Raw genomic sequence first — 14,868 nt, 5'->3', positions numbered from 1 at the left:
GCATTTTTAACCTACGAGGACAAAAACCTGAAGCACACTCAGGTTAAATAATGCTTTATTTTGTTTCTTTATTCCTTTTCCTCCTACAGTTATTTGAAACGTTTCAAGGTGATGAAGCCAAAGGTGCTGAGAAGCTGGTGCAGACAGATCTTGAAAGGCCTCTACTTTCTCCACACCAGGACACCACCTATTATTCACAGAGACCTCAAATGTGACAACATCTTTATTACTGGACCTACTGGGTCAGTAAAAATAGGGGATTTAGGACTCGCAACCCTCAAGGCAGCTTCTTTTGCCAAGAGTGTCATTGGTAGGAAAACTTTACCATTCATCTTGTCACATTTATGGCTAATAGAGTTTGCTGAGTAATGCAGTGACTGGGTCGTTGGGCTCTTCTGCAGGCACTCCAGAGTTTATGGCTCCAGAGATGTACGAGGAACACTACGACGAGGCGGTGGACGTCTACGCCTTTGGCATGTGCATGCTGGAGATGTCCACCTCTGAGTATCCCTACTCTGAGTGTCAGAACGCCGCTCAGATTTATCGCAAAGTCACAAGCGTGAGTTTTGCTCTTTTACAATATTTATCTAATATCCTGGGATGGTGTGTGGGTACATTTGGAACTGTTTGTGTCTGAGGTCACAGGATACTTCCTTTGTATTAATTCAAGTTCTGAAGGTGTTCCTTGTTTATAATAGTTTGACAGTTTTCTCTTCACTCAATTTATAGAAAGAACTACACACAAAAGGAAGTTGTAATAATCTCTCCCCCTTCCTCCTACTCATTTTGAATTCTAATAAACTACATATTTTTTAGTTAATTTACTTGTACATTTCAAAAAATGTAATGCTCTTACTTTGGAAAGGATCCTCAGAACTCCTTTTGTGTAATTATTCAAAGTCATGTTCTTGAAGTTGTTCAATGGGGCTTAAAAAGGTTAGGAATGTTTCAGCCCTTTCTCTTCTTAATAAGCCCAAGGATTAAAAAAAAAAATCTTCTTTGTTCTCAGTTAGATGAATCTTATGTTTGTGATTCTTTACTGGAGGAAGTCCAAATCTATTTTTCAGCCTAAAGGCAGTTTTCTTTCATATATGAGCATGTGTCCCTATGCCACCAAAAGCGTACTGCCAACGTTTTCCTAAATCGTAGTTTGCTTAAAGCCATTATATGCTTCCTGATTTTATTAAAACCATTGATTTTTCTGACTTGAGACTTGGCAGGGATGTTTGCACATGACTTATTCACCCATTGTTAACACACAGAAGCTTTCTGTCTGTTCACATGGTTGAGCATCATAAGTGCATCTGACGTTTAGCATTGCACAGATATGATTCTCCTGAAGGGATCATTTCTGATAATGAGATTTATTAAAGTACTTTCATGTATGACGTGACAGATTTTGCTTCATGTTTGTAGTTGCTCCTATTTTTTATGTCTGATTTAGAAATATATACCATATTTTCTGGCGTTTTTTTTTCATTAAAAGTTGAGGGTGCGGCAATGTGCTTTGTGTGGATTTTGAAGTCAGTCGTGTGTCCAGTGAAAGCAGGAGTTGGGAGGCAGAATATTACTGACAGTCACCCCTACAGTGAAATGAAGGAACTTTAACAGCCACTAAACATCACGGTGAACTGAACGTTCAAAAACGAGCTTCAGATAATGTAGGAAAAGGGAAAGCACTTTAATAACAGGATGGATGCGTCGTGGTCCATGTGCTGGACTGCGTCCGAGTGGAGGGAAATTGCACGGGAGCGAGTGACAGCAGAACGCGTACTTTACATCTGTTGAATATTTGTTTTTATTTTATGTGCCTAAAATAATATTTTTGCTTAAATAAAAATCAAATACCTGTAATAATTTGAAGTTCCTGGACTGGGGAACAGTGCGCACGTATGCATTTACGGTGGAACAAGCGTTTAAAAAGTACAATGAAGTTTAAAATGTAAGATATCTCAGCCAGTTTTTAATAGTAAGAAGTAATAAACAGCATAAAGTTGTCAAATCACTGCGTTAGGTTTGTTCAGGAGCGATCGCAGCTGCGGACTCCAAAGCTGGCAGGGAAGCTTACATAAAGAGATCGCTGCAACACTCTGAATACAGTAAAAATCTGCCAGTTTGTAATATAAGGAAACAAACAGCATAAAGTTGCCAAAACCACGACGTTGGTTTTTACCCGTAGTGATTGCGTCCGGATTCCTATCAGTTGAAACTGAGCAAAATACACGTAAATTTCTGTCAAACCAAACGGAAGTACAGCAGCCCGCCTACCTGCTCGTTCTGATTGGCATTTGTGGTGCGGCCTATGTGACGATGCGGCCCTTACATTAAGTTTTTTTGGAAAATGGCTAAATTCTTGGAGGGCTGCTCAATTAATCGAAATTCGATACATTTTTTTAAATGTTTTTTTTTAATTTGTTTTATTCGCTAAATAAAACAAACCCACGATTTCGGACATCTACAAATAATAAAGCTTGGCACACACATGTTAATAATACTAACTTTGAGTTGTTTAATCCATGCACATGCAAGCTCCTCCCCTCCGCCCCGCCCCGCTCGAAGCCAAATTTAGCACTCAGGCCAACACGAGTTGTTGCTAGTGGTCTTGAAACATGGCAGCAAAAACGCTTGGTGAACAAGTGGCAAAACAAGTTCTCACACTTTGGGTTTGATAATGAAGACCTAGAGCAAAGATGCATCACGTGCAAGAAGTGTTTTGTGCAAAAGTGAACATTTACTTATGTTTAAAGAATATATTTTATGTTTTTTTGTACAAAAAATAAATAACTTTTGGTTGACAAGTACTCGTTTGAATAATCCTGATTTCAATTAGGACTAATGTCATTGTGATTATTATTTTTTCTATAATCGAGCAGCCCTACTTCTTGGAATGCAGCCAATACGCGCTCTATAGCTCGAAAAATATGGTACTTTAATCATTGTGATTTGACAAAATGGAAACTCGCTTAATTAATTAATTTAATTAACTCATTTTGGGACTGCATAGGTAGTATGAATGTTCAAACTATAATCATACAGGCATCCATGTAACAGGAAAAACTTTGCTTGTATGTTTTTGACATTCCTGTACCTCCACCGAGGTCATTTAAGGCTTAGGAGTTGAAACAAAAGCTCTTGGACACAAATTGAAAAGCTGCAAGAGTGCTTTAAGAGGTCTCTTGTATTTTTCTCTTAATGCTTCTTGCATCCTGAGATGGACTCAATTTGACCGCTGCTGCTGTGCTCACATGGCAGAGTATCATCCTCACATGCTCCTTCCTGTTTTTCCTTTTGTTTTAATTTTTTAGCTGTTCCACTTCCTCTGCATTCTTTGTGTTTATTTCCTCAGGGGGTCAAGCCCGCCAGCTACAACAAGGTCATGGATCCTGAAATCAAGGAGATCATTGGAGAGTGCATCTGCCAAAAGAAAGAGGAACGGTAAGTGAAAGACCACAGCGTTGCCCAGTGTCTGCCAGAGCCACAAGGTGCCCTCCTTGTTGCTGTGATGGTTGGGTTCTCAGTGGCCCTGTGGCCTTTTCTCAGTTCATTTATGTAATGACTTTTTGTGCTGAGGAGGAAAACAATCGCTAATTAGCTTCCGCAGCCTTTTTCTTTCACACTGAAGCATGATCCAGTGGAGTGAGTGGACACCTGGGCAACAAAATAAGCACTGTATGATGTAATTTCTGTGCTAAACTGGGCCATTGCCTCTAGTAGGTGGGTGGTGTATAGATTCAGCTGAAACAATGTTGAATGACCTCAGCTTGTTTGTGAAGTAGTAACTATTTACGGTTGTTACGTCTTCATTAGGGTGGTCCATCAAAGCATGGTGAAAAATAAAGTTTCAGATAACCTCAATTAGTACCCTATCCAGAAGATGATGTAGGAAGAAATTTGGAAGAAAAAGGAGATAATTTAGAGCAGGAGTTCTCAACTGGTCTCACCCTGGCACCCACATTTTGCCACGGTCATTAAATCGCGACCCACTTTTTTTTTTTAGAATTCAACCAAACAAATTTAGTTCTTAAAAAATAGCTGTAGAAAGGACACACACATATATATATATATATATATATATATATATATATATATATATATATATATATATATATATATATATATATATATATATATATAATCTTTTCTAAAACATAAATGTATATATTTTCCTGTGCAACATGCATTTCGCAGCATTTCTGTCAAAAGAAAAGTTTCTTTCAAAATAAAAGACAAGTCCAACATGAGAGACATTAGGTATTTATTTATTTTTGACCAGCTGTCCACGACCCACCAAGTACAGTTAGAAAGTCCAGCATTCTTAAGAATGTTTGTGGCAGATCCAGAGTTTCAAAGTAACATTTTTATGGAATGTTAAGTCAGTTTTTGCGGAACAAGACCACAAATTACTCCAATATGCATTTTTTTATTTGGCTTGCTGTTTTAGTATGGAGCAATTTTTAAGTGTCTTGTCCAATAAAATTTGGACCCAAATAATTTGGCCAGATATGGAACTAAATGCAGTGTTCTAATGAAGATAATCTAAAAAAAAAATTATTTTGGACAACCCAAGTGTTCATAGTGGTATATCAGTTGTTTTCTCTAAGTTTGCTTTGTGCATTTTCTAAACCCAGTGCATTGATGCAACTTATAGGGAAATATGGGGAATTAAATATTTCTTCAAACTTATTAAGATTTATTTAGTAAATTTTGTTTCCTGCAAAATGTCTGTTGAACCATCTATCTTTGTTGTATTGGTTTGTTTCAAATTGATAACATTCCAGCAAAGCAGATTTACTTGTAGACATAGTAGTTAGTAACCATAATTGACTATATCTCACACAAGCAGGCACTTTTATGTTGTTGAGCAGGGACAGATGCTCAAATATTTAGATCCTTTTTTCCCCCAATGGATGATGTAGGCAAACTCTTTTTAAATATTAACGAGTGAATATGTGTCGGTCTGGTTGTCCGGTCTGGTGGCTTTATAAAGAGGCAATGCTAGGGTAGTCCAATGTATTTTGAAATCTTTTCATTCTGTAAGATTATACTAAAAACTGAAAACAATGTTTACAATATTTGATTTTAATGAACCAGGTTCAGAGGTGGCCTCCATCGGCTTCGACTGGTTGGGGTTAGTGGACAGAAGGAGGAGAACAGAACAGGATAGAGAGATAGAACCAGGGCTCTAAATTAACACCCGCCAATTGCCGGTAAAAATTAACTTTGGCTGGTGACATTGTAGCGTTACTAGCCAATTTGGCTGGTGAAAAACGAAACAAATACCACTGCGACTGTTTGAATCGGCAGGCTGCAGAAATGATACAACAAGTCATTGTTGCCAGATTGGGCTGTGTTCCACCAAGAAAGTTGAGTTTTTGTGTTTACATTTTAAAACGTACTGTGTATCTGGAAACACTGCTGGTTGTATTAATCCTACATTTCCCATGAACGCTATGTTGTAACGTGTCATAAAACAATTGACTACATGTTTTCGTTAGCGGGATTGTTGTGGTTTGGTATCAGAAGACAAACAGAACGGCGCAAAACAAACAATAGGAGCTGAAATAAAGTTGTAAAATTAGTTGGGGAAAAAACAAACAAACGTGGAGATATTTATCGGGTGTTAAAAAACCTGAACTGCAAAAAAGGAAGGCTGCTGCCGACACCGAAAGAGGATCTGAAAAGTAGAAGAAATTGAGGAGTTTTAATACTAAATGGATGTCGGGTCGTGAGTGGCTGGTGTTCGACCATTTGTTCGCCTTTAAAATGTGCACTATACAGTTTGTGGGAGTGGGATTTGTTTACATTTGAGCAGCATGCATGTTTAGTAAAACATTTTTTCTCTACAGTACATGTAATTCTTAGTACCGATTACTTCTATTCTTTCTAACTTCAGTGTTCCAGGGATTCATTATTCATCTGAGTTAAGTTTGTTTATTAAGTTATGAAAATATACTTAATAAAAGGTTCACTTCTCTGACACACCCAAAGTTCTATATTGCACCTTTTAGGCATTTTTACAACATTGTTTTTAAACTATATGTTTATATTTTTGCCATTTTAATGTATTTCTGCAATAAACTAAAATAAAAACTATTTAAAGAAACATGAACACTTAAATCTATTCTGTGGCACTCATAATGTAGTTAAATTTTGCTGGAAAAAAAATTGGTTGGTGGAAAATCTGGTTGGCTGGTAACTTTGAAAATCTACTGGCCATGCTGGCTGGTGATCTAAAAAGTGAATTTAAAGCCCTGGATATAACATCAGAGTGTCTCAGACTAGTTGAGCCGTGAACCACAGATTAGGAACTGTCAGCTCCAGCTTCAAGACACCTGAAACAGAAAAGAGATAGAAGGGCGAGGAGAAGGCACAGACTGCAGAAAAACATTATATAGTATTAGCAGGTCTGACTGCATGGTTTTGGGCTTTATTCTTAGTGGTTAGGTTAACGCTTGTTAGAAAGATGTTGAATCTCTTCTCGTAGATTGGTAAGCTATGGGACGCCACAAACATGCATAAGTGAATGCATGTTTGTGATTGTGTCATGTGGCCATTATTATATTGTGGCTCTTTTAAAACATTAAAACTGTGACAGAAATTTTAATACAATATTACAATGAGTTATGGAGAGAAAGTAATGCAATTACTTTGATTAACAGTTTAAGCACAGTCTCTAACACATTCATCTGAGACTCAAGACAACTACAGTTCTTCAGCCGTTAACTACAGCGATGACATTAATGCCATATTATTCTTTTTGGTTTCAGGATTCTAAGCTGTTGCTGTTTTCTTTCTTAGGTACACCATCAAGGACCTGTTAAACCATGCTTTCTTTGCTGAGGACACTGGTGTGAGGGTGGAGCTGGCTGAGGAGGACAATGGGAAAAAGGCATCCATTGCCCTCAAACTGTGGGTGGAGGACCACAAGAAGTTAAAAGGAAAATATAAGGAAAGTGGAGCCATCGAGTTCACGTTCGACCTCGAGAAAGAAGTGCCAGAGGTTGTGGCTCAAGAAATGGTGAGTTAAAGTGTATAGGTTTCTGAATAAAGCAGGAAATATTTGGAAAATAAATTAGATGTGTTCAAATGTACTTCTGACTGTGCAGAGACTTGTGTGTAGTTGACTGAAGCTTTTCCAAGATGACATTCATCTGAACTTTCCCAAAGAATCCAGACTTTCATACTGGCTTGTATCTTGTAGCTCGGTATCTTTATTTTGTTTGTGGTGCTTATATCTCCATATCTAGGAACGTACCTCAACATGGATTGCTGCTGATACTTGTTTTTGCTTTTTTCTATCAGATAAGGTTGTCATAGGAACACTGTTCATTGATAAAAGCCAGTTACTCAATGTTGGCACTTTATTTCTTTTTTTTTTTTTTTAACTGAGCAAAACTATTATTGTGGAAGTTAATTGTTTTTATTGAGTACCTGCTGTATGAGTTACTGCCTCAGACAAAACAAATATTTTTCAGTGGATTTATAGATTTGTCTTTTTATGTAAAAATGGGCTGTTGGCTTATTTGTGCTCAAACTTGATGATTTGAATACTTTTTTGAATATTTTCTTTACATCACATTTTGTTGTCACTTTTTTTCTTTTTTTTTGCTTTGTTTTGTTTTTGTGTGTTTTGTCCTTTGATTTCTTATTAGTCACTGAGTGTAACAATGTTTTTTTGTAAAAACAGCCCAACATTATTGCAATGTTGCAAATGTGTTACTGAGCTTCCCAACACTCCTTTGTTAATGCATACTCATTATTTTATTTCATAAATGAATTTAAATTCAATAGCTTTGTACGAGTTTTGCTGTGCAGCTTGTATTAACAATGCACATTAATGTTGACACACTATTGTAAATATTTGCACATTAAAAAAATAAATTAAGGCCACAGCATAGGAAGGTTATAATGAATCTATTATGTTCACAGTGAGCTTGATAAGTTTCATTAATAGCAGGTTAAACTAAGATTTTAAAAAATGTGATAGATAACCGAAATAAAAGGGCAATAATTTTTGGTGCTTTTATAACAAATTTAACAGTTTGGATAGATCTGTGATCAATGAGACATTTCATTTGACATTACAACAGTTTTCCACTGCGTTAAGTTACTATCTCGTCTTTTTGTTGATCTTTCCCTCAGCCTCCCACAGTCTTCATTTTAACTCCGCCCTCTCTCACATGCTCAATGCTATAAATAACTGTGATCTCACACTTCTTTTCCTTGTCAGGTGGACTCTGGCTTCTTCCAGGAGAGTGATGCTAAGACTGTGGGAAAGTCCATCAGGGACCGTGTGGCACTGATCAAATGGAGAAGGGAGAGAATGGTTTCCGCTGGAGCTCTAGTGGATCCAAGTGAACGCGTTCACAGGATGCAGACGATGTCCTCTCAGGGGACTTCTGCTGGGGCTCCAAACAGAGGGCAGCCTTTTTTACCAGAACCAGAGGAGCTGGAAGCAGACCAGCATAAAAGGCTGCAGAACCTTCCCACCAGTACCACCTCAGTGATGTGTAAGAGCCACTGTTTTATGGTCTCGTCCACCCAGAAACACACACAGCCCAATCTCTGCATCATTCATGAGCCGCTGATTTGTGTGTGTGTGTGTGTGTGTCTGCAGCAGACAGCACGCTCGACAGTGGCCTGGGCTCCACTGTGTATTCGGACTCCCACAGCAGCCAGCAGAGTGTCCTCTACCAGTCCCTGCTGGAGCCTATTACTATGGCAACGCAGCAGGTCTGTATCAGGGGCGTACACACACACACACACCCCCTGCGGGACCGTACACTTTTTTTAAAATATATTTATTTTTATTTGGAAATGTTTATAGACATGAGTACAAGAAATATGTACAGTCACTGATACAAACACAAATTAAAGAAACTACCCACCTATCAAAAAAAAGACTTGCCGAGATTAATAATAATAATAATAATTTGGACTGTCACTTGATTGCATTAATTGCGATTAATTAATTACAGGAAAAAAATAACGCGCTAAAAAAAAAATGCTGTTAGTCACTTCTTTTTTTTTTTTGCACTCCAAACAGCGCAGAACCATTGCCATTTCAAGAGTTCCCAGTATACCCATAATACTGATGCACAGACCCCAACACAAGGTGGGAGATTGCCGAGCTGCTCAGCTTTGTTTGCGTTAATTTTGGCTACGTCTGCATCTGTTCAAGTCTGTTAAGAACAATAAGAGACTTTATAAAGCCACTTTGTTATATATCAATGTTTTGATTTGCCACAATAATGTAATTTGAATGAAAATACCTCAAGTTGAGGGCAATTTTGAGGTGCGATTAAAAAAAGACAATAATTAGATTAATTACAGAGCATAAGTAATTAATTACACAATTTTTTTAAATCTTTTGACAGCACTAATAATAATACATTTAATTTAAAATCACTTCTCTAGAAAGTCAGACACTTTACAGGTTAAAACAACAACAGCAAATACAGTGATGAAAACAAATGAGAAAAAAGAAAACAGTAAAGAAAAAAGGCAGGAAACTGGCATGAGTGGATGTAGGGCTGGGCGATATGGCCTTTTATAAATACCGCGATATTTTTAGGCCATGTCACGATACACGATATATATCTCGATATTTTGCATTACCCTTGAATTAACACTTTGATGCACAAAATCACACCAGTATGATGATTCTATATGTCTACATTAAAACATTCTTGATCATACTGCATTAATATATGCCAATTTTAAACTTTCATGCAAAAAAGGGGATATCACAACTAAGTCAAAGTTGACATAACTGTATTTATTAAACAGTGAGAGGCTCAAACATAAAATTGTCAACAGAAAGTGCACGTTCTGTGCAAAATTGTCACAGAGACATTTCAAAACAAGACATTAGTGCAGGATGCAACTCACATGGCATTTCAAAACACAAAATTAAAGTGCACTTTTTGTACATAATGCCACTACAATATTTTAAAACAAATAGTGCCCTTTTGTGCATGTTGTCATTAAGATGATGTAGCCAATTGTACATTTACTGTTGGTTAATAAATTTTTTCTCTGAGATTAGTTTCTAGGTTCAAGTGAGTTGGGAATGATTACTAAGATGTGCAGAGAATAGACAGACAATTTGTTGTTTATAGAAAATAAGTACCATGGATTTATTATATTACAGAAAATAATAATAAACAAAAGTGGTCTCAAAACAGACTCCAGTTCACCCGCTGGGATTTAGCTCAGTTCATAAGGCGTCACAGCCTGGGGAAAAAAAATAGTTTCACTCAAACGAAAAATGAAGTCAGTCCTACCACCCTGGTAGGACTGAAGTTCGTTGGGTTGGTCCACTGGAAGAGAACCTAATTAAATAAAGTTGATCCTACCACCCTGGTAGGATTGAAGTTCATGCGTTCCTGGTAAGAGGATCGGTGCAGCGGTCCTACCGCTCTGGTAGACCTGCAGTTCACCGTCCACTACGTCATCTCCGTGGGTAGTTCACCATCTTTAGATCCATGGGGGGTTTAAAAAACCTGGCCGATGCAATCTGAGTCGCCTATACAAAGTCCTCCGTTCTGCTGCCGATCGCTCCTTTTGTCAGGTGCAAGGCACAACCGCTGGTCTGCACAGTTAGTAAAGTGCTGTCTGCTGAGCACCGGGTGTGCGTGCTACCGTTCATATGCTGCGTTTTCAGCTGCTGCTTGATCGTTTCCCGTATTCAAGCCTTCTCCTCCCGTATCTCATGCTTCCTGTTTATACTAGGATACTGGTCTGTGATTGGCTGGCGTGTGTGCGTGTGGATGAGTGACGTCAGTGCAGTCTATTAGTGCGGTGAAATAATATTGTATATAAATAACTGAAGAGTAGATGTTATAATAAATTTACTTCTGCTAAATATAATATAATTAAATAATATAAATATAATACATTTCTTTATGACGTGGGTTACAAAGACATTTCAAAAAAAAAAAAAAAAAAAAAAGTCCGAGTTTAACGGTATGGTCATTTTCAACACCGCACAGACTACAAGCTGCGATATATCGAGTATATTCGATATATCGCCCAGCTCTAAGTGGATGGTTAAATGTTCAATTATGAGTGAAACAGGTGGGTTCTTAGAAGTGATTTAAAAGATGGGGAATCTTTAACAATACAGATTAAACAAATATACAATCCACAAAAGTGAGGAAATAAATACAGACTCAAAGAAGAAAAATACGTTTTTTGTAATATACCCAGAGTTGGTTTTGAGCTGACATACTGTTAGCATGAAAAAAAGAATAGAAATGACTAAATATGTTATAATAAAGACACAAAATTGTAAAATATGCAGCATTTGCTACTAAATGGTGAAAAACTTATCTCTTGAACCTCTGAGTTAGTATTTCATTTTTTCCCAACAGTATAAACTGCATGACGTCCGGACCACACTTTATATATTTTATAATAAACAGTCTTTGTAATTAGCCATTGCTTTTATAAAGATAGAGAAGCAATGTAACTAGCTTTGTGAATAAAGGGGTAGGATTAAATAAATGTGAATTCAGAGGTTTAAGTGTTTGTGGATCAAATCAGTGGTTTATTTCTGCTATAATTCTTTATTTTTTTAACTATTGTTCTGTTATCATTTTACATGTTATAAATAAAGACATAAATCAATTGTAATGTCAGTCCTGTACACAGGCCCAGTCGTCCCTTACATTAACTCTCATCATGTGTCCATGCATATTTCATCGTTTTGAGTAACATGTTGTGCTTGTGGGTTGTTCCTCAACCAGTGCCAGGGCAGTGTGTCAGGCCGGCCTCGTTCCTGTGACAAGGGTGAAGTGTGGGGGGCAACTCTAAATCCTGAGCTCAGGACTTGGCTGGGAGCTGCTGGCCGAAGGGGGAGTGCTCCTGTTTTTGAGTTTCATATGGCAAACCACAGTGATGCCTTGACCCAGTCCCGGATACCTGTTAGTCCCAGTCCCACAGTGTCAGAGAACCAGTCTGAGCTCAGCTCCACTGAGCTGCATTCAGAGGCAGAGGATGGGCTCCCTTCTCCTCAAAGGGCTCTGCCCCTCGTTCCTTCACCCCCAGAGTACCGTCGACTCAGCGACACGAGTATCCAACTGACATCAGAGACCAGTGAGAATTCAAGGATTCCTGGTCTCGGAGGACGCCGACATTCCGATCTAAGTAGTCTCATTAGCCTGTCAACTCATCATAGCCAGCGGAGCTCAGTGTGTCAGGCCTGCCTCGCGTTGGTTCTGTTGAAGACACAGGATGGGAGTCACCACCACTCTGCTTGTGGAAGGCCACGTCTACATATCCCATGTGATTCCAGACATCAACCATTGTCCAACAGAACAATGAGCGCTCTCGGTCATGGGCAGCCCAAACTTTCAAGTGATTATGTTAATTTCTCACTGCTGCAGCAGTCATTGTACAATATTATCAGCCGTAAAGGAGTTCCATGTCATACCCTGAATGCCCAAGGCTCGGTGATGCATTCATTTACTGCCCACAAGTCTGCTTGCAGAGAGGAAGACTGTAGCGTTAAGAATCATCAGCTTGTGGATCAGGAATCTCTTCAGGAATGTGAAGATGGATACTTTCCCGAAGAGAAACACATTCCAATGGGAGTACTGGGAGTGGTAGGTTCCAGTGCCAAACGTCTTTCTTGCATTTGCTGGGCTCAGCTTATGCTTAGCAGACCTCTAGGAAATATTGCATTAATTTGCACTGGGCTGATTTCCTGTCCTGCTAGCCTCCAGAGCATAACAGAATTTTCAAAAGTTCTAATGCTATGCCTCTGACGACATTGCGGCTTTTCTCCCTGCCTATTAACCTTAATCAATCCTCTCAACAACTGATGCAGGGAGTTCATGCTTTACTTGTCCTGTGTAACACCTGTTTTTCTTCTAATCCAATCATATTGAGATGACATTTGATTGAAGCACAATAGCCAACTATCGGATTTCTGTCATTTTTCTTTGTCCCACAATTTCTTCCCGTCATCATTTTAACTCACTCTTGTCATTGCATGCCCAAGTACTGAAGTAATATTTTAGAATTATTTGTTGTCTTCATCCTCAAATCACATTTGCTCCTGGATTAGCGTTATGTAGGGTTGGGGTCAATTACGGTTACTTCTTTAATTATCCATGTTCAATTACAACTCAATTATGATTATGGTGACATTTTTTCCATTTAAATTTATTGTAGTTTTTCCCTTGAAAGTCAATTATTTTCGTTCTCAATTATGGAAGTTCAAATTACAATTACAAAGTAAATTCTCTAAACTCAATTACATTTCAATTACGATTGCAACAGCAACATATTTCTCCAATTATGATTACGCTATAATTGTAATTATAAATTACATAATTACAATTATATTTGACCCCAAACCTGGCATCATGTATTTGTAATGACCTAAGCTTAAGAGATTTATTGATTTTCAAATTTTTATTATTTTTCAGCCCAGTTCTGGAGGTCATCAAAACCAACCACCTTTACACGGCTTATACGCGGGTCAACCAAGTGCTGCTGCACCATCAGCCCATTTCCAGCATACAAGTGTGCCACCAGTTCAAGCTGCAGCAGGTATTTGCGTGTCTGCTGTCCCCGTATCGGTTGCACCAGGCCAACAACCACAACCAGCTGCAGCAGCGTGCTCTGTGAACTTTCCCGCACAAATCCTGCAAACTCCAAACTCTTTGGCTGATCTTCAGTCTGCAACGGTTCAAAGACAGACTGCAACCACACAGTCGGTGCACCACACAGCACAAACTTTCCCTCTTTCATCTGTAGCCACCAACCATTGTCAGCCTGCACAAGCTTCCAGTGTACCACAGCAGGTCCAGGCCTCAGTCAGTCTGCCCTGTCAGCAGCCTGGTCAGAGCTCCTCCACGCCAGCACTTTATAGTCAGCAAAAATCTATTCAGCAAGAGCACCTTCAGCCTTCATCACAGAACACTCATCAAATGCAGAGTGTTGGGCAGGCCTACACGCAGCCTCTGCTTCAGCATAGCCAAGAACCTGTGCGTACTATACAGCAACAAATAGCACAACACTCCAGCAGCCAGTGTCAGAGTCATGAAGCAACGTTACCTCATCAGTGTCAGGATCTATTTCAGACTCGGACAAATCCTGCCGCTGCCCCAGTGAGTCACCAAGGATGCTCAGCTGCAGGGTATCCAGATGCTCACAGCTATGCCTCCTCTGCAAATCAACAAACATCTGCACAGTCTGCTGCAGCACCACAAAACTACAGAGGCACTAACTGGACAGTGACCTCTGAGCAAGGCACTGCTGCACAAATGAACCAACAGGTTAGTGCGAGGGTGTTGATTACTATACAGTACACCAGTGGTTCTCAAACTTTGTTGAGTGTTCCCCATGTTTCCAAATTTATTGGAACAGGGAACAAGTAACATCATATTTCATAATAAATCCACAACCAAATAAACAAATCACCTGCATAAAAAACAAAAGTAAAAGTCTATCATAACGAAACATTGTTTGCAATCTGTGCCAAAAAGCTCAAGGAAAAAAAAAAGGAAATTCAGTGCACGTATGAAATGAAGTAATGGGGAACAAGTAACATGTTTCATAAGTAAATAAAATCTTGAAAACTAAAACTAATTGCCTGCTTTTAAAACAAATGTAAAAGTGATTAAATATATATTTTAAGTCAGCTAATGAAAGTTTGTTTATTGTTCCACCCCATGTGAAGTACATGCCTACATAAATCATTATTTTTACACTTTAGTTCCACATTACATTTTGTTCCCGGTCCATATCTAATGCAGCCTAATAGTTTAATACTTTTTTTTTTTTTTTAGAATTCTCATTATTACTGTATTTGTGAAATGAAGAAATCCATTTTAGAAGATCGGCATGAAAATCAAT

The 14,868-nt window shown here is 38.5% G+C and overlaps 1 protein-coding gene across 10 annotated transcripts in view; it reads left to right on the top strand.

The window, feature by feature from the left end:
• The window catches only part of LOC114467685 (serine/threonine-protein kinase WNK2), a 61,516-nt gene that overhangs the window by 23,443 nt on the left and 23,205 nt on the right, over positions 1 to 14,868 (top strand). For 7 of the 10 annotated variants that reach the window (XM_028454158.1, XM_028454157.1, XM_028454153.1 and 4 more), the window contains exons 4-11: positions 90 to 310; positions 402 to 559; positions 3,347 to 3,435; positions 6,799 to 7,018; positions 8,231 to 8,510; positions 8,618 to 8,733; positions 11,751 to 12,608; positions 13,437 to 14,288. In XM_028454158.1, coding sequence (XP_028309959.1) covers positions 90 to 310; positions 402 to 559; positions 3,347 to 3,435; positions 6,799 to 7,018; positions 8,231 to 8,510; positions 8,618 to 8,733; positions 11,751 to 12,608; positions 13,437 to 14,288 — 2,794 coding nt within the window. The remainder of the gene's footprint in view (positions 1 to 89; positions 311 to 401; positions 560 to 3,346; positions 3,436 to 6,798; positions 7,019 to 8,230; positions 8,511 to 8,617; positions 8,734 to 11,750; positions 12,609 to 13,436; positions 14,289 to 14,868) is intronic. The other 3 variants (XM_028454154.1, XM_028454160.1, XM_028454159.1) reach the window with 3 other exon arrangements.

This window comes from Gouania willdenowi, chromosome 7, assembly GCF_900634775.1.
Source record: "Gouania willdenowi chromosome 7, fGouWil2.1, whole genome shotgun sequence".
NCBI lineage: Eukaryota > Metazoa > Chordata > Actinopteri > Blenniiformes > Gobiesocidae > Gouania > Gouania willdenowi.
The sequence above is the reverse complement of the archived record's forward strand: the minus strand, read 5'-3'. Positions and strand labels throughout refer to the sequence as shown.